Source organism: Pseudophryne corroboree, chromosome 8, assembly GCF_028390025.1.
Source record: "Pseudophryne corroboree isolate aPseCor3 chromosome 8, aPseCor3.hap2, whole genome shotgun sequence".
NCBI lineage: Eukaryota > Metazoa > Chordata > Amphibia > Anura > Myobatrachidae > Pseudophryne > Pseudophryne corroboree.
Genome location: NC_086451.1, coordinates 389,958,064 through 389,977,732, shown reverse-complemented (window position 1 = coordinate 389,977,732; position 19,669 = coordinate 389,958,064). Strand labels below are relative to the sequence as shown.

Genomic DNA, 19,669 nt, shown 5'->3' with positions numbered 1-19,669 from the left:
CCATTTATTCTAGTACTGTTCAGAAAGGGATAGATGTATACAATCTGACTGGTTGCTGTGGACAACACCTCTACTTTTCCTTTCAGAAGCCTTATGCCCCATGAAGTTTGTCCCAACTATCACTGATAAAGGTTTCGGTCAGCGCTTTTGTGGTTGAGGACCCCCAGTGTTTGTGCTGCTTAGCCACTACCCATGTCTATGCATGGCATTTTTTCAGTAACATGGGGGGGTGCTGGGCTAACATGAGTACCTCAAATCATTCTAAAAACTTGGTTCCTATGATGATATGAACTCCCCCCTTCCTACTATACTGATCACGAAGCACAATGCTGTGAAATGTTCATAGTGCAGACAGAAGTTTTCTCTGGTATCCGGGGAAATCTTTCTCCCGTCGGTGGCATGTGACTCTGAACTCCACAGGGTTATAACCTCTTCCCCACACAGTGTAGCGGATTGTACCAACCCTCCTCTGCCTCCTTCCTCGCCAACCTCTTCTTCCTCAGATCCCGGCACTTAACCCTTACACCCACATAAGAGTTAAATGTCATAACATATCTGTGTAGTTTTTAAAAAAAATGTGGATAATGTTGACATTGACCAGTTAACCTTAGTTTATTCAGGCATGATTGGTGAGCTTACAGTAAATACTTCTCCTATTTAGAGGATTCAACGCTTAAAGCATACCCATCGCCTACACATAAAGGAGGCACCAATTATGTGGCAGCACTTATGCCACGTACACGTGCCTGTCGGTTCACTAAGGGGGTATTCAGTTAGGACCGATAATTTCAGAGCTATTTAATTCTCCCCCCTGTCTATTAAATTGCGGGCAATTTTTGCCCGTTTTTTAAGGCATTTTTTTCGCCAATGCCTTTTCAATTTTTTTTTTTTTTTAAAGCGAAAACACATTGGTCAAAAATTCCTCAAAATCGTTTTCGCCGGCACAGATGCGAAAACACGTGGATTTGCCAATCCACATGTTTTTCACACGTGCCAAATTTATTGCCTAGACGAAAAAATGGCCCTGCTATTGAATAGGGCGAATCTGCATTCGCCCCCAAAAATAGGAAAACGTGCTAGACGAAAAATGGCCCTAATTGAATATCACCCTTAGGCCTATTTATCATACATTATCAAACACCTGTTTTCGGTTGGTACCCGCAAATATTAAGTATCATCTGAATCTGTGAAGGAGGGAGTGCAGTAGATATCTCAATAACTGCTGCGCTCTCTTACTAAGCTCTGAGTTTCGCCCTAGCACTTATTGCCATCTGAAGATGGTATCAGCCGTTGTAGCCTATGGGCTACCAGGAGAGGGTTCACTGTCATTGGCCGCCACACATACATGGACAGGGTGTGGATAATTAGATCTACTCCAAAAAGGTCTATATTCATTTGGTCGACCCCAAATGTTCGACATGCAAAAGGTCGGCATGGTCAAAAGGTCAACCTGAAATAGGTAGACAGTGGAAAAGATCTACATTGTTTAAAGGTCAACAAGGAAATGGTCGACACAAAAAAGTCAACTCATTTTTTTCAAGTGTGTTGTCAATTTTCTGCCACAAAAGAACACCATTAGTGTACTGCGTCCCCCCGCCTTCCCAATCGTAGTCCACATGGATGGTAAAGTATTAAATAAAAAGGGGGGGAAAAAAACTTGTGTTGACCATTGTCAGGTCGACCATTTGAACCTGTCGACCTTTTGATCATGGCGACCTAATTTATGTCGACCATTAGTGGTTGACCTTTTGACTGTCGTCCTATAGTCTGGATACCATGTGGTGGGTAGACCAGGCATGCACAGTAGGGGCGAGGGTTCCGATAGCAGAGTGAGGTGACTGATAATGCAGTCACTCCTAAGATACTGCAGGGATGAGCTCCTTCCGGAACCCCTGTCCCCGCATGTGTATTTCTCTGACGTCCTAGTGGATGCTGGGAACTCCGTAAGGACCATGGGGAATAGCGGCTCCGCAGGAGACTGGGCACAAATAGAAAGCTTTAGTACTACCTGGTGTGCACTGGCTCCTCCCCCTATGACCCTCCTCCAAGCCTCAGTTAGATTTTTGTGCCTGAACGAGAAGGGTGCACACTAGGGGCTCTCCTGAGCTTCTTAGTGAAAGTTTTAGTTTAGGTTTTTTATTTTCAGTGAGACCTGCTGGCAACAGGCTCACTGCATCGAGGGACTTAGGGGAGAAGAAGCGAACTCACCTGCGTGCAGAGTGGATTGGGCTTCTTAGGCTACTGGACACCATTAGCTCCAGAGGGACCGATCACAGGCCCAGCCTTGGAGCTCGGTACCAGAGCCGCGCCGCCGGCCCCCTTACAGAGCCAGAAGCAAGAACAGGTCCGGAAAATCGGCGGCAGAAGACATCCTGTCTTCCACAAGGTAGCGCACAGCACTCCAGCTGTGCGCCATTGCTTCTCAGCACACTTCACACTCCGGTCACTGAGGGTGCAGGGCGCTAGGGGGGGGCGCCCTGAGCAGCAATAGAAACACCTTGGCTGGCGAAAATGCATCACATATAGCCCCCTGGGCTATATGGATGAATTTTAACCCCTGCCAGATTTCCACAAAAAGCGGGAGAAAGGCTCCGCCCCCTTCTCGGCGGCCTATCTCCTCAGCACACAGGCGCCATTTTCCCTCACAGCTCCGCTGGAAGGACGTCTCCCTGACTCTCCCCTGCAGTCCTGCACTACAGAAACAGGGTAAAAAAGAGAGGGGGGCACTAATTGGCGGGATATTAACAATACAGCAGCTATAAAGGGAGAAACACTTATAAAGGTTGTCCCTATATATATATATATATATATATATATATATAGCGCTCTGGTGTGTGCTGGCATACTCTCCCTCTGTCTCCCCAAAGGGCTAGTGGGGTCCTGTCCTCTATCAGAGCATTCCCTGTGCGTGTGCTGTGTGTCGGTACGTTTGTGTCGACATGTATGAGGAGGAAAATGATGTGGAGGCGGAGCAATTGCCTATAATAGAGATGTCACCCCCTAGGGAGTCGACACCTGAGTGGATGGCTTTATGGAAGGATTTACGTGACAATGTCAGCTCTTTACAAAAGACAGTTGATGACATGAGACAGCCGGCTAATCAGCTAGTCCCTGTCCAGGCGTCTCAGAAACCATCAGGGGCTCTAAAACGGCCGTTACCTCAGATGGTAGATACAGACGTCGACACGGATACTGACTCCAGTGTCGACGGTGAGGAGACAAACGTGACTTCCAGTAGGGCCACACGTTACATGATCACGGCAATGAGAGAGGTTTTAAACATTTCTGATACTGCAAGTACCACTAAAAAGGGTATTATGTGGGGTGTGAAAAAACTACCCGTAGTTTTTCCTGAATCAGATGAATTAAATGAGGTGTGTGATGAAGCGTGGGTTTCCCCCGATAAAAAACTGATAATTTCTAAAAAGTTATTGGCATTATACCCTTTCCCGCCAGAGGTTAGGGCGCGTTGGGAAACACCCCCTAGAGTGGATAAAGCACTCACACGCTTATCAAAACAAGTGGCGTTACCGTCTCCTGATACGGCCGCCCTCAAGGAACCAGGTGACAGAAAACTGGAGAATATCCTAAAAAGTATATACACACATACCGGTGTTATACTGCGACCAGCAATCGCCTCAGCCTGGATGTGCAGCGCTGGGGTGGCTTGGTCGGATTCCCTGACTGAAAATATTGATACCCTGGATAGGGACAGTATATTGTTGACTATAGAGCATTTAAAAGATGCATTTCTATATATGCGAGATGCACAGAGGGATATTTGCACTCTGGCATCAAGAGTGAGTGCGCTGTCCATTTCTGCCAGAAGAGGGTTATGGACGCGACAGTGGTCAGGTGATGCGGATTCTAAACGGCATATGGAAATATTGCCTTATAAAGGGGAGGAGTTATTTGGGGTCGGTCTATCGGACCTGGTGGCCACGGCAACTGCTGGGAAATCCACATTTTTACCCCAGGTCGCCTCTCAGCATAAAAAGAGGCCGTCTTATCAGGCTCAGTCCTTTCGTCCCCATAAGGGCAAGCGGGCAAAAGGTTCCTCTTTTCTGCCCCGGGGCAGAGGAAGGGGAAAAAGACTGCAACAGACAGCCAATTCCCAGGAACAAAAGCCCTCTCCCGCTTCTGCCAAGTCCTCAGCATGACGCTGGGGCCTTACAAGCGGACTCAGGCGCCGTGGGGGCCCGTCTCAAGAATTTCAGCGCGCAGTGGGCTCACTCGCAAGTGGACCCCTGGATCCTTCAAGTAGTATCTCAGGGGTACAAATTGGAGTTCGAGACGTCTCCCCCTCGCCGGTTCCTGAAGTCTGCTTTACCAACGTCTCCCTCCGACAGGGAGGCAGTATTGGAGGCAGTTCACAAGCTGTATTCCCAGCAGGTGATAATCAAGGTACCCCTCCTGCAACAAGGGAAGGGGTATTATTCCACGCTGTTTGTGGTACCGAAGCCGGACGGCTCGGTGAGACCTATTTTAAATCTGAAGTCTTTGAACACTTACATACAGAGGTTCAAATTCAAGATGGAGTCACTCAGGGCAGTGATCGCGAACCTGGAAGAGGGGGACTATATGGTGTCTCTGGACATCAAAGATGCCTACCTCCATGTCCCCATTTACCCTTCTCATCAAGGGTACCTCAGGTTTGTGGTACAAAACTGTCACTATCAGTTTCAGACGCTGCCGTTTGGATTATCCACGGCACCCCGGGTCTTTACCAAGGTAATGGCCGAAATGATGATTCTTCTTCGAAGAAAAGGCGTTTTAATTATCCCTTACTTGGACGATCTCCTGATAAGAGCAAGATCCAGAGAACAGTTAGTATTCGGAGTAGCCCTATCTCAAGTAGTGCTACGGCAGCACGGCTGGATTCTAAATATCCCAAAATCGCAGCTGATTCCGACAACACGTCTTCTGTTCCTAGGGATGATTCTGGACACAGTCCAGAAAAAGGTGTTCCTTCCGGAGGAGAAAGCCAGGGAGCTATCCGAACTGGTCAGAAACCTCCTGAAACCAGGGCAAGTCTCAGTGCTTCAATGCACAAGAGTCCTGGGAAAGATGGTAGCTTCCTACGAAGCGATTCCATTCGGCAGATTCCATGCATGAACGTTCCAGTGGGATCTGCTGGAAAAATGGTCCGGATCGCATCTTCAGATGCATCAGCGGATAACCCTGTCCCCAAGGACAAGGGTGTCTCTTCTGTGGTGGTTGCAGAGTGCTCATCTTCTAGAGGGCCGCAGATTCGGCATTCAGGACTGGGTCCTGGTGACCACGGATGCCAGCCTGAGAAGCTGGGGAGCAGTCACACAAGGAAGAAATTTCCAGGGCTTGTGGTCAAGCCTGGAGACAACACTTCACATAAATATACTGGAGCTAAGAGCCATTTACAATGCTCTAAGCCTAGCAAGGCCTCTGCTTCAGGGTCAGCCGGTGTTGATCCAGTCGGACAACATCACGGCAGTCGCCCACGTAAACAGACAGGGCGGCACAAGAAGCAGGAGGGCAATGGCAGAAGTTGCAAGGATTCTTCGCTGGGCGGAAAATGATGTGATAGCACTGTCAGCAGTATTCATTCCGGGAGTGGACAACTGGGAAGCAGACTTCCTCAGCAGACACGACCTCCACCCGGGAGAGTGGGGACTTCACCCAGAAGTCTTCCACATGATTGTGAACCGTTGGGAAAAACCAAAGGTGGACATGATGGCGTCCCGCCTCAACAAAAAACTAGACAGGTATTGCGCCAGGTCACGGGACCCTCAGGCAATAGCTGTGGACGCTCTGGTAACACCGTGGGTGTACCAGTATGTGTTCCCTCCTCTGCCTCTCATACCCAAGGTACTGAGAATCATAAGAAGGAGAGGAGTAAGGACTATACTCGTGGCTCCGGATTAGCCAAGAAGGACTTGGTACCCGGAACTTCAAGAGATGCTCACAGAGGACCCGTGGCCTCTACCTCTAAGAAGGGACCTGCTCCAGCAGGGACCCTGTCTGTTCCAAGACTTACCGCGGCTGCGTTTGACGGCATGGCAGTTGAACGCCGGATCCTGAAGGAAAAAGGCATTCCGGATGAAGTCATCCCTACCCTGATCAAAGCCAGGAAGGATGTAACCGTGCAGCATTATCACCGTATTTGGCGTAAATATGTTGCGTGGTGCGAGGCCAGGAAGGCCCCTACAGAGGAATTTCAACTGGGTCGTTTCCTGCATTTCCTGCAAACAGGACTGTCTATGGGCCTAAAATTAGGGTCCATTAAGGTTCAAATTTCGGCCCTGTCGATTTTCTTCCAGAAAGAACTGGCTTCAGTTCCTGAGGTTCAGACGTTTGTCAAAGGGGTACTGCATATACAGCCTCCTTTTGTGCCTCCAGTGGCACCTTGGAATCTCAATGTAGTTTTGGGGTTCCTAAAATCACATTGGTTTGAACCACTCACCACTGTGGACTTAAAATATCTCACGTGGAAAGTGGTAATGCTGTTGGCCCTGGCTTCAGCCAGGCGTATCTCAGAATTGGCGGCTTTGTCATATAAAAGCCCTTACCTAATTTTTCATACGGACAGGGCAGAATTGAGGACTCGTCCTCAATTTCTCCCTAAGGTGGTTTCAGCGTTTCACTTGAACCAGCCTATTGTGGTACCTGCGGCTACTAGGGACTTGGAGGACTCCAAGTTGCTGGACGTAGTCAGGGCCCTGAAAATATATGTTTCCAGGACAGCTGGAGTCAGAAAATCTGACTCGCTGTTTATCCTGTATGCACCCAACAAGCTGGGTGCTCCTGCTTCTAAGCAGACTATCGCTCGTTGGATTTGTAGTACAATTCAGCTTGCTCATTCTGTGGCAGGCCTGCCACAGCCAAAATCTGTAAAAGCCCATTCCACACGGAAAGTGGGCTCATCTTGGGCGGCTGCCCGAGGGGTCTCGGCTTTACAACTTTGCCGAGCAGCTACTTGGTCGGGGGCAAACACGTTTGCTAAATTCTACAAATTTGATACCCTGGCTGAGGAGGACCTGGAGTTCTCTCATTCGGTGCTGCAGAGTCATCCGCACTCTCCCGCCCGTTTGGGAGCTTTGGTATAATCCCCATGGTCCTTACGGAGTTCCCAGCATCCACTAGGACGTCAGAGAAAATAAGAATTTACTTACCGATAATTCTATTTCTCGTAGTCCGTAGTGGATGCTGGGCGCCCATCCCAAGTGCGGATTGTCTGCAATACTTGTACATAGTTATTGTTAACTAAATCGGGTTATTGTTGTAGTGAGCCATCTTTTCTAGAGGCTCCTCTGTTATCATACTGTTAACTGGGTTCAGATCACAAGTTATACGGTGTGATTGGTGTGGCTGGTATGAGTCTTACCCGGGATTCAAAATCCTTCCTTATTGTGTACGCTCGTCCGGGCACAGTATCCTAACTGAGGCTTGGAGGAGGGTCATAGGGGGAGGAGCCAGTGCACACCAGGTAGTACTAAAGCTTTCTATTTGTGCCCAGTCTCCTGCGGAGCAGCTATTCCCCATGGTCCTTACGGAGTTCCCAGCATCCACTACGGACTACGAGAAATAGAATTATCGGTAAGTAAATTCTTATTATTAATGCGTCTGGACGAATGTTCATTTATTACTGTGAGTAGCGAAGAAATGAAATGACAATAATTGCTAAATAAACCTCTTAGAACAATCAGTGAGGTGTGAGGCTCTTTACGTCTCAGTAATGCTGTAATTTGCCTTCTTAGTGATTTGTTTACTTTACAGACTCTCAAACAGATAACATGCATATCACCCCTCGGGGTATCCGGTCATTAGGTCGACATTCATTAGGTCGACCACTATTGATCGACATTCATTAGGTCGACATGGACACTAGGTCGACGTGGAAAAAGGTTGACATGAGTTTTTCGAACTTTTTCATACTTTACGATCCACGTGGACTACGATTGAGAATAGTAACCTGCTCCGAGCGCAGCGAGGGGACACTGTGCACTAATTGGAGTTCCCGGTCACTTTACAAAGAAAACGACACCAATTTTTCTTTTTAAACTAATGTTGACCTTTTTCCATGTCTACCTTGTTCACGTTGACATAATGACCGACACGGTCATTATGTCAACGTGAACAAGGTAGACATGGAAATTGGTCGACACGACCTATTTCAGGTGTCGACCAATAGTTGTCGAGCTAATTGTGCTCGACCCTATGATCCACACTCACCTATCAAATGCGGATGTAGCATGTTATGCCAGCGCTTGGGACCCTGGCGCCCAGCATCCCGGTGCCGGGATCTCAACTGCCGGCAGCGGGGTGAGTGCAAAAGAGCCCCTCGCCATGCTATGCGCGCCACGCTATTTATTCTCCCTCCAGGGGTGTCGTGGACACCCCAAGAGAGAATAGTTGTCGGTATGCTGGCTGTCAGGATTCCGGCGTCGGTATGGTGAGCGCCGGGATCCCGACAGCCGGCATATCAAATGCCTCCCATCAGATACCATAGCCCTAACTTGCTTAAGGACTGTGCACTTGGGGATATTCATTGCAGGGTAATTGCATGTGTCAGGTAACAGACTGGACTGTTCATATAATGACTGAACATTAAATCCTCCCAGCAGAGTAAGCGGGGCTGAGCGTATCACTTTTTTTGACACAGCGCGTAGCCCTCAGATCACTGCTGTGTAAGCAACCCTGGGAGTGGTCTGTAGTTTGTTTAGTTTTTGTTTTTTACATTCTTCCCCCTTCCTGGATCTGGCAGTTTCCGGAAAATGTCTTGCTCACCATATGTTTTCAATTGTCCCCAACATATGTGGGGAAGGGTAGAGGGAGTGTGGGATTCTGGGAGCCATTAACACTTGCAATGCTTGAGGCTGATTCTTACATCAGTCTGATTTCATAATTCAGACAGTTTGGGTAATTATACCCTATATATTATACATTTTTGAAATTGTTCATTAGTGTGGAAGACCTATTCTGCAGATAGCACCTAATTTCTCTGTGAATATTAAAGTATATCTGTATATCTGGTGCCTATTCACCCTGAAGGCAGCCATTTTGTGGGCTGAAACACCATCCAGGCTTTGATAAGTGGAAAGGCCACAAATACTTGTTCCTGTGGTGACAGAATTATAGAAGCTGCAACGCCTTTCCTCATCTTTTTATTCTTATGGAATCTTTCCAGCATAAACAATAATAAGTGGAATTGTTGTAGAATACAGTCATTTATATTGGACATATGGAATGTGAGAAATAGTGGAAGGTGTGACAATGGAAGCCCGAAGAAATGGACTTGCTGGGTGGGTAACATAGTAAAAGGGGCCTCGGGTAGCCAAACTTGAAATGCGGTGCTGCCAAGATTAAGTTACATTACTGTGACATGAGGCATTTTGTGCCTCATGCCTTATTTTAGTGAGTAAGCATTTTATTGGTTTTGTCATTATTGCTGTCAAATAAGCCACTTGGTGGACCTGAGTTATGCAATCCAAAGTGCCTTGGTTTTGCATGGATGCACCTGAATAGAACAATTGTGACTATAAAATATGTCTGGGATGTTTTTACCTGCTATAGCCCGGCAGCTCCTGAGATGAACAAGCTGCGGCAGAGCCTGCGGAGAAAAAAGCCAACCTACGTCCCAGAGGCGAGTCGCCCCCACCAGTGGGGGGCAGACGAGGAGGCGGTGAGGAGGGGGAAATGCAGCTTCCCTGTCAGGGTGAGTGACCGTTTATACCATCTTATTGGCTTTCATTCTGCTGTTTGCTGTCGTTGCTATGGGAACTGAGATAAATTGCTGAGGCAGTGCCTGTCATTTAACTCTCACTTCAACATGGGAGCAGCCTTTATTCTCCATAATGACCACAAAGTCTTAAGTCTGCAAGTCTCCAATATAAACTGTGCTGAGCACTCTCCCCCCATGTATGACATAATATAACTTTGGCCAGACAATTTCTACATATTATAGTTGTGGTCTCCGGCACCCTCTAGTGTTCATGTCCATTATTGCTGTCACGCACCAGTCTGATTACACTGAAACATAGAAACATAGAATTTGACGGCAGATAAGAACCACTTGGCCCATCTAGTCTGCCCCTTTTTTATTTTATCCTTTAAGCAATCTCAACCCTTTTTTAACCTTGATTCTTTGTAAGGATATTCATATGCCTGTCCCAAGCATGTTTAAATTGCCCTACAGTCTTAGCCTCTACCACCTCTGATGGGAGGCTATTCCACTTATCCACTACCCTTTCTGTGAAGTAATTTTTCCTTAAATTTCCCCTGAACCTCCCCCCCTCCAGTCTCAATGTATGCCCTCGAGTTCTAATGCTTCTTTTCCTTTGAAGAATGTTTCCCTCCTGAACTTTGTTAAGACCCTTTATATATTTGAAAGTTTCTATCATGTCTCCCCTTTCCCTTCTCTCCTCCAAACTATACATGTTAAGATCTTTTAGCCTTTCCGGGTAAGTTTTGTGATGTAGGCCATGCACCATTTTAGTTGCCCTTCTTTGTACACTCTCTAATGTATTTATATCCTTCTGGAGATAGGGTCTCCAGAACTGGACACAGTATTCCAGATGGGGCCTTACCAATGACCGATACAGTGGCATTATCACTTCTTTTTTCCTGCTACTGATTCCTCTCCCTATGCAACCAAGCATCTGACTTGCCTTTCTCATTGCTTTGTTGCATTGCTTTCCTGCCTTCAAGTCACTTGAAATAGTGACTCCTAAATCTCTTTCCTCCTCAGTAGTTTCCATTATAGTACCCTTGATACTATACTTAGCCTTTGGGTTTTTGAGACCCAAGTGCATGATTTTGCATTTTTTAGCATTAAACTGTAGTTGCCACGTTCTTGACCATTTCTCAAGCCTACCTAGGTCATCAATCATTTGTTTGACCCCTCCCGGTGTGTCTACCCTGTTGCATATCTTTGTATCATCTGCAAAAAGGCATATCTTCCCTTCAATACCATCTGCAATGTCACCAACAAAGATATTAAAGAGAACTGGACCAAGTACAGATCCCTGGGGTACTCCACTGGTAACATTTCCCTCCATGGATTGCACTCCATTAACTACAACTGTCTGTTTCCTATCCTGCAACCATGTTCTTATCCATTTCACTAATTTATAATCCACCCCCAGGCTTTCAAGTTTATTTAGCAGTCTGTGATGTGGGACAGTGTCAAATGCCTTACTAAAGTCTAGATATGCTACATCTACAGCTCCCCCTTGATCTATTATTTTCATCACAGAGTCAAAAAAGTCAATAAGATTTGTTTGGCATGATCTCCCACCAGTAAATCCATGCTGTTTTGGATCCTGTAAGTTGTTTGATTTAAGATATTCCACTACTCTTTCTTTTAATAGTTTTTCCATTACTTTCCCTACTACTGATGTAAGGCTTACTGGTCTGTAGTTACTTGCTTCTTCCTTGCTTCCACTTTTGTGCAGTGGAACTACATTTGCTCTTTTCCAGTCCTCTGGAATATCACCTGTATTTAGTGACTGGTTAAATAATTCTGTTAAAGGTGTAACCAGGACATCTTTTAGCTCTTTGAGTATCCTTGGGTGTATTCCATCTGGTCCCATTGATTTATCCACTTTTAGTTTTGAAAGTTCTGTTAGGACCTTCTCCTCTGTAAATGTATTTTCATCTACCTTATTTTTATGAATGTCCTTGCAATTTAACTGTGGCCCCATCCCTTCTTCTGTAGTAAATACTGAGCAAAAATAATTATTTAGGTGATCTGCTATTGCCTTGTCTCCCTCCACCAAATGCCCACTCTCTGTCTTAAGTCTTATTATTCCTCCATTTGATTTTCTCCTTTCACTTATATACTTAAAAAAAGTTTTGCCCCCTTTATCTACTGACTGGGCCATTTTCTCCTCAGCTTCTGCCTTTGCACGTCTGATCACTTTCTTAGCATCCTTCCGTCTGTCCAGATACTCCTCTTTGTCGTTATTATTTTGAGTCTGTTTGTATTTCCTAAAAGCCATCTTTTTTGCTTTCACACTAGTTGATACTACTTTTGTGAACCACACTGGCTTCCTTTTCCTGGTGCTTTTCCTAACCATTTTGATACAAAGGTCTGTTACACTTAGTAATGCACTTTTAATTTTTTTCCACCTCTCCTGCACCCCTTCCAAGTTCCTCCAGTCTGCCAATGAATCACTTAAACATCTCCCCATTTTTGCAAAGTCTGCATTTCTAAAATCCAACATCTTTGTTTTTGTGTGAGAGGAGTTGGATCCTGTCTTTATACTAAACCATACTGCTTGATGATCACTGGATCCCAGGTGCTCACCTACATATATATCAGATATTCTATCACCATTTGTAAGAATTAGATCTAATATTGAGTCTTTGCGAGTGGGCTCCCTCACCAATTGCTTGAGAGATGCTCCCTGTAAGGAATGTAGAAATTTGCCACTTGTAGCTGAACTTGCAAAAGACCCCTCCCAATTTACATCAGGTAAATTAAAGTCTCCCATGATTATGACTTCTCCCTTAAAAGCCATTTTAGAGATGTCCAACAATAGGTTCCTGTCCAAATCCTGCCCCTGGCCTGGTGGTCTATAGATCACCCCAATGCGAATAATGTCCTTCTTCCCAGTTTCTATGGTGACCCAAAGGGCCTCAGTTTTGGCTTCAATATTTTGTATTAAAGTGGCATTTATGCTTTTTTTCACATACATTGCTACCCCTCCTCCTATTCTTCCTATTCTATCTTTCCTAAATAAATTGTATCCTGGTATAGTTAAGTCCCAGTCATGATTCTCATTGCACCAAGACTCTGTAATAGCCACAAAATCCAGGTTATCCCTTGTCATTATCACAATTAGCTCTGGAATTTTGTCTCCTAAGCTCCTAGCATTTGCAGACATAGCTTTAAAAAATGTTTCTGTGCATTTGTTAGTAGTAGCCATGTCCAGAGCGTACAAAATAAATGACAAGTTTAAAGTTGAAATTACCTGTTTGGGGATGTTGCTCAGTATTTGTTTTCTTTTACTAATCAGTAATCATACTCTGTCCTTTACACCACGACTATACCTTACTAAATATAAAGACATAGTACACCTGACCACAATGGGTTAATGTTCAAAAGAGGTAATCACCAGTTAGTATGCAATACTAAACTGTTTCACTGAGCAACTTCCCCACACATGCAATGACATTTTCAAGAAATCATTACATAAAGAAACATACATAAGTTTGCATAAGAGAGAACTGTAGTGAGCAGATTGGGGATGCCTTTTCCTAGGTTTTGTAAAAACGGATGATATGCATAAGATGAATTACATACTTTTGAGCATTAAGGCAGTCCTTTTGTGGTAGTGTTGGTGTGTTGATGGTTTCCTTCGGTTTAACGCAGGTATAACGCTATTTTTATAATAACACTTTTATGTCAGCACTTCTATGGAAGCACTGCCAGCCGACGACTATTCAGCCGTATACTAGACTTCAAATAGGAACAATATCCATGTGAATGCAATGATTGCAAACTCCACCCAAGACCATCCCCCTTTAAACTAAGGCCATAAATTAGCTTAGAAAAACAGACATTACATGCCAATAAGGCAGCCAACTATATCTCTACAAAGAGAAAAACATACAAGAAAAAAAACAAAAAAACCCGTATTCAATATACCGAGACTATTCAAACATGAAATTCATTTGGCATAATCAGCAAATGCAGTACAACTTGCTGGGATGTGTAGTTCAACGAATCATACCTAGACTATTCAAACATGAAATTCATTTGGCATAATCAGCAAATGCAGTACAACTTGCTGGGATGTGTAGTTCAACGAATCATACCTAGACTATTCAAACATGAAATTCATTTGGCATAATCAGCAAATGCAGTACAACTTGCTGGGATGTGTAGTTCAACGAATCATACCTAGACTATTCAAACATGAAATTCATTTGGCATAATCAGCAAATGCAGTACAACTTGCTGGGATGTGTAGTTCAACGAATCATACCTAGACTATTCAAACATGAAATTCATTTGGCATAATCAGCAAATGCAGTACAACTTGCTGGGATGTGTAGTTCAACGAATCATACCTAGACTATTCAAACATGAATAGTCAAACACTGCATCTCTAATTGTCTGGTACACCAGTGTGATGTAATGTGTCCCACCTTTCGTTTACAGTACCTGGGGCACGTGGAGGTAGAGGAATCCCGCGGCATGCACGTATGCGAGGACGCTGTCAAGAAACTGAAATTGGTGAGAAAATGAAATTAAACTGGAAGTGGAACTCCTGTGTATTCAATTAAAACCTCATTAAATGAAAGACAGGGGAGTATTGTGGTTAAGTTATGCTGACCAGGGTAAATAGAGGCCAGCGGGGAAAGAGAGAGGTTCTGTAATATCTAGGACCCACCGTGACTCGTGTAAATGTATTAGCATAAGACGCATGGACTGCGCGGTGGAATTAGCAGGCCAGGAAATCTGGTGCTGTGTGCAAGCTGAAGATAAGATGAAAGGCTGCTTGTAAATGTGCCGCGGATCCACAGGAGGAATTAGCATACGGCCCAAAATGACAGATACAGTGGCAGTGATCCTGTGTTACCAGTGACAGTGATTTCCGTATTTACATGTCTCACATTTAGCATGCGCCTTATCAGCAATCCATTCACTCCTAAACTCAGTTACATTAGACATCTATTGTCTAGGAATAGGCATCCTGCTTGTGATCCATCAGTCTGTATTCTTACTGAAGAAAAAGCATTATCTATACATCTTATAAATGAGAATGTCTGTTTGTTTGACTGACTGCGATAAACTCCGAAACCACGGAATCGATTGCAGTGCGGTTTCCCCCATTTTGTAGGTAATTTTCCCAGGCAGGTTTTAAGTGACGTATCATCACTATTGGCCGTCAGGGGGCTGTGGGCGGAGCTCCGTGGGGTGGGGGGAGGGGTCCCCTGTACTGCTTACGGTTCATTTATGTTGGCTGAAAAGGAGAAAATCTTCACTTGGTCGTGACATTGTTGTGGGTAAAAGGGCGCCAGAGCGGAGCTGTGATTATATATTGTTTTATAATGTTGTATATCTCTCGTAGCTTGTAGCTATTACCATATATGCAAGTGTTTATTGATGATGGAACTTTCTCCCAGGTAACCTGGTAACATGCAGACAACGTAACACGAAGTAAAGCATATGAAAATGTGTTCATCCTTCTGACTGACCGTAGGTCGGGTAGATCACATAGATAAAAGAGCAGTTACATAGTGGAGAAAAGAAAACCCAGCCTACACAACCTGAACCACGTTATTAGGTGTATACAGTATAGAACACAGTATACACTTAGTACATGTGTGCCACATACCTATGCATAAGTGACGTTTTCTGTTTTTAATTTGCAGCTCGGGAAGAAGTCGGTAAAAGCCATTCTGTGGGTGTCGGCTGACGGTCTGCGGGTGGTGGATGAAAAGACTAAGGTGAGTAGGAGGTTAGCGCTGGACAGTAATAATAATTCCTGATACAGGTTGAGTATCCCTTATCCACAATGCTTGGGACCAGAGGTATTTTGGATATGGGATTTTTCCGTATTTTGGAATAATTGCATACCATAATGAGATATTATGGTGATGGGACCTAAATCTAAGCACAGAATGCATTTATGTTTCATATACATCTTATACACACAGCCTGGAGGTCATTTTAGACAATATTTTTTGTAAGTTTGTGCACTGAACAAAGTGTGTGTACATTCACACAATTCATTTATGTTTCATATACACCTTATATACACAGCCTGAAGGTCATTTAATACAATATTTTTAATAACTGTGTGTATTAAACAAAGTTAGTGTACATTGAGCCATCAGAAAACAAAGTTTTCACTATCTCACTCTCACGCAAAAAAGTCCGTATTTCGGAATATTCCGTATTTCGGAATATTTGGATATGGGATACTCAACCTGTATAACACATCTCGTGGTCCCATACCACAGATGAGTATATACTGTGTGTTTTGTCTTTTCTCTTATTATTTTATTTATTTAGCAATCACCGAGCTGTGAGGTTTTCTTTGTCCAGTATTTAGATCAAAGTTATATCAGGTCACCATAGAATACATCAGCATTTTATCTTCTGTCATACTGTGTTTTGTGCTTGCTGCGTTGTACTATTAGATAATGCTGTGAGCTATGAATGTGAATGACTTACCTTTGATTGTTTTACGTCATTTTCAAGAATTTGTAGAGTATTGATGGACGTTCCCGATACTGTATAATAGACACTATGCTTAAACCCTACTAATATATATTCTATGGCAACAATATTGGCCATCATCTACATGAACATGGGAGCTATTCATAGTCTGGAGAACATGCGTTTTGTAGACACTCATACGGTTTACAATCTCCATGTTTACAATTGGACTACCGCCAAGCATGAAATACTTTTAGTAACACACTTGTTGATCTTCGGTACCTACCAGAGTTCCGGGGTCAACATAGGTCTTGTCGGCATTTTTTATGTCAACAAGACCACTACATATCCATAGTCTTTAAGACAAAAGTGTTTGCCATGAGGCCACTCTTTAAAGAACCCAATTGAGCCACTGAAGTGTCAGCAGACGGTCTTCTCTGGTAACAGTGGCGCAGTGAGGATCTCATGCCAGGTGACTAGGCGCACCGGGCAGACAGTTTGTGCTACTTCTGCTGCTCAGTCTGGAGCTGATGTCTCCTTCAAGTCTGGAAACGTTTAAAGAATCATTGGGACATTATATATTCTAACCAGTTTCCGACTGTGAGACAAATTAAGAATGAGGTCAAATGTAAATTGATGACTGTTGTCTGAACCCATTTCTCAATGACCAAACATTTTCCTCTCTCACCCTCTTACAGGACCTCATAGTGGACCAGACCATTGAGAAAGTTTCATTCTGTGCTCCAGACCGCAACTTTGACAAGGCGTTCTCGTATATATGCCGGGACGGGACTACCCGGCGCTGGATCTGTCACTGCTTCATGGCCCTGAAAGACTCAGTGAGTGCAGTATTGGAATTCATAGTGGTGTTGAGATATATCCAAACATTTATGTGTTGCAATGCGTATATAATTTGGTATAAAGCACTTTTGTGTCACTACAAATGCTCTTCACCAGATACCTGGGGGAGGTGGCACAGGGTTCACGTGGCTTTATAGATGTTCTGTAGTGATCATGTGCTAGTGGGAGCAAGTCTCTGACCTACCTACATCTGCCGGCAGGGGGAGCGCCTGAGTCACGCTGTGGGCTGTGCATTTGCAGCCTGTCTGGAACGGAAGCAGAAGCGTGAAAAGGAGTGTGGCGTCACTGCATCCTTTGACGCCAGTCGTACCAGCTTTGCCCGTGAGGGATCTTTCCGCGTCACCTCTGCATCCCAGCAGGCCGAGCGAGAGGAGGTCGTGCGGCAGGTTCAGGAAAAAAAGAAAGGTGAGATAGGATAGGCAGAATCAGTGCCATTTTGCAAGATTTTAGGACTTGCCACAATATATAACTCGTGTAAAGTCGCATGGTGACAGTGAATGGTCCTGTGTAGTGTGTACCTGGTACACCTCGTGTCCTATCTGCACCATTATTACTTTTAGTTATACGCAAAGTAAAGCCATAAGGACAGCAGAAGGTAGGTTCTTATGTTGCCCATCATACATGCAGTGCACTGCCAGCTTACTCAGTGCCCTCTCACCTGTTGCCCATCCTACGTGCAGTGCATTGTCAGCTTACTCAGTGCCCTCTCACCTGTTGCCCATCCTACGTGCAGTGCACTGCCAGCTTACTCAGTGCCCTCTCACCTGTTGCCTATCCTACGTGCAGTGCACTGCCAGCTTACTCAGTGCCCTCTCACCTGTTGCCCATCCTACGTGCAGTGCACTGCCAGCTTACTCAGTGCCCTCTCACCTGTTGCCCATCCTACGTGCAGTGCACTGCCAGCTTACTCAGTGCCCTCTCACCTGTTGCCTATCCTACGTGCAGTGCACTGCCAGCTTACTCAGTGCCCTCTTGCCTGTTGCCCATGCTATGTGCAGTGCACTGCCAGCTTACTCATTGTCCTTTCACCTGATGCCCATCCTTCGTACACTGCGCTGCCAGCTTACCCAGTGCCATCTAACCTGTTGCCTATACTGCTTACACTGCACACCCAGATTACCCAGTGCCCTCTCACCTGCTGCCCATCATACCTACACTGCGCTGCCAGCTCACCCAGTGCCCTCTCACCTGTTATCCATCCTACATACACTGAACAGCCAGCTTACCCAGTGCCCTCTCACCTTTTGCCTGTCCTGTGAACTCTGGGCAGCCAGCTTAACTGTGCCTCTTACCTGTTGCCCATCCTAAGTACCCTGTGCAGCCAGCTTGCCCTGTGCTTACCTATTGCCTATCCTATGTACCCTGTGCAGCCAGCTTGCCCTGTGTCTACCTGTTGCCCATCCTATGTACCCTGTGCAGCCAGCTTACCCTGTGTCTACCTGTTGCCCATCCTATGTACCCTGTGCAGCCAGCTTACCCTGTGTCTACCTGTTGCCCATCCTATGTACCCTGTGCAGCCAGCTTACCCTGTGCCTCTACCTTTTGCCAAACCTACATACTTTGAGCAGTGAGCTTACCCTGTGCCTCTTACCTATTGCCTATCCTATGTACCCTGTGCAGCCAGCTTACCCTGTGTCTACCTGTTGCCCATCCTATGTACCCTGTGCAGCCAGCTTACCCTGTGCCTCTACCTTTTGCCAAACCTACATACTTTGAGCAGTGAGCTTACCCTGTGCCTCTTACCTTTTGCCAAACCTACATACTTTGAGCAGTGAGCTTACCCTGTGCCTCTTACCTTTTGCCCATCCTATGTACCCTGTGCTGCCAGTTTTCCCTGTGCCTCTTACCTTTTGCACTGGAACCCAAGAGCCTTTTAAGTGTTGCAGTGTTTGTTGGAAAAATTAAATATAAAGACAGTTATAATAGAAAATGTGTGGGACCACGGAACCCTGGAACATGCATTTATACTGCTGCATATTATACTCATTATGTTGGAACACAGAGTCAGGGGTGGCCACGTGGGTTCTATTGGTCTCTCATTTCTATCACAAGGCTGGAGTGTAATTAGTCTCAATATTCTAAATCAGGAGTTTTCATATCCAATCCTCCAGTTCCCCCAACATGCAATGTTTTCTGTCTTACCTGGGCATAATCAAAGAAATCCTGAACACATGATCTGTTGGAGAACATGAGGATTAGAGGTGAAAACCCTGAGTAAAATAATGTCCCTAGGATCTGAATGTTTAACGCTGCATAATAACCTGGTGACAATATCTGTGTTTCCCAGCTGATGTGGCTCAGAATCAGCCACTGAACGCAGTGTCTGTGGCACCACCACCCAATCCCGTGTTACCGGCCCCATCGGAGAACTCTCCTGTGCTGCAGGGTGTATCAGTCCCAGCTGAGAAGGGGGAGGCAGGCAGCCAGCATGCAATCCCACGCAGACATGCGCCCCTGGAGCAGCTTGTGAGACAGGGCTCTTTCCGTGGCTTTCCTGCCTTGAGCCAGAAGAACTCGCCCTTTAAACGCCAGCTATCGCTGAGACTCAATGAGCTGCCATCCACTCTGCAACGCAAGACCAACTTCCAGGACAAGGGCCAAGGTGAGATATAGCTGACACACCTGCATGGCGGATGGGGGGGTCACAATAAGGTTATT

The 19,669-nt window shown here is 45.3% G+C and overlaps 1 protein-coding gene across 3 annotated transcripts in view; it reads left to right on the top strand.

The window, feature by feature from the left end:
* The window catches only part of NUMBL (NUMB like endocytic adaptor protein), a 182,495-nt gene that overhangs the window by 135,093 nt on the left and 27,733 nt on the right, over positions 1 to 19,669 (top strand). For all 3 annotated transcript variants that reach the window (XM_063937701.1, XM_063937700.1, XM_063937702.1), the window contains 6 exons: positions 9,550 to 9,691; positions 14,144 to 14,218; positions 15,361 to 15,435; positions 16,849 to 16,989; positions 17,212 to 17,416; positions 19,299 to 19,613. In XM_063937701.1, the coding sequence (XP_063793771.1) occupies positions 9,566 to 9,691; positions 14,144 to 14,218; positions 15,361 to 15,435; positions 16,849 to 16,989; positions 17,212 to 17,416; positions 19,299 to 19,613 (937 nt within the window). In that variant the 5' untranslated portion in view covers positions 9,550 to 9,565. The remainder of the gene's footprint in view (positions 1 to 9,549; positions 9,692 to 14,143; positions 14,219 to 15,360; positions 15,436 to 16,848; positions 16,990 to 17,211; positions 17,417 to 19,298; positions 19,614 to 19,669) is intronic.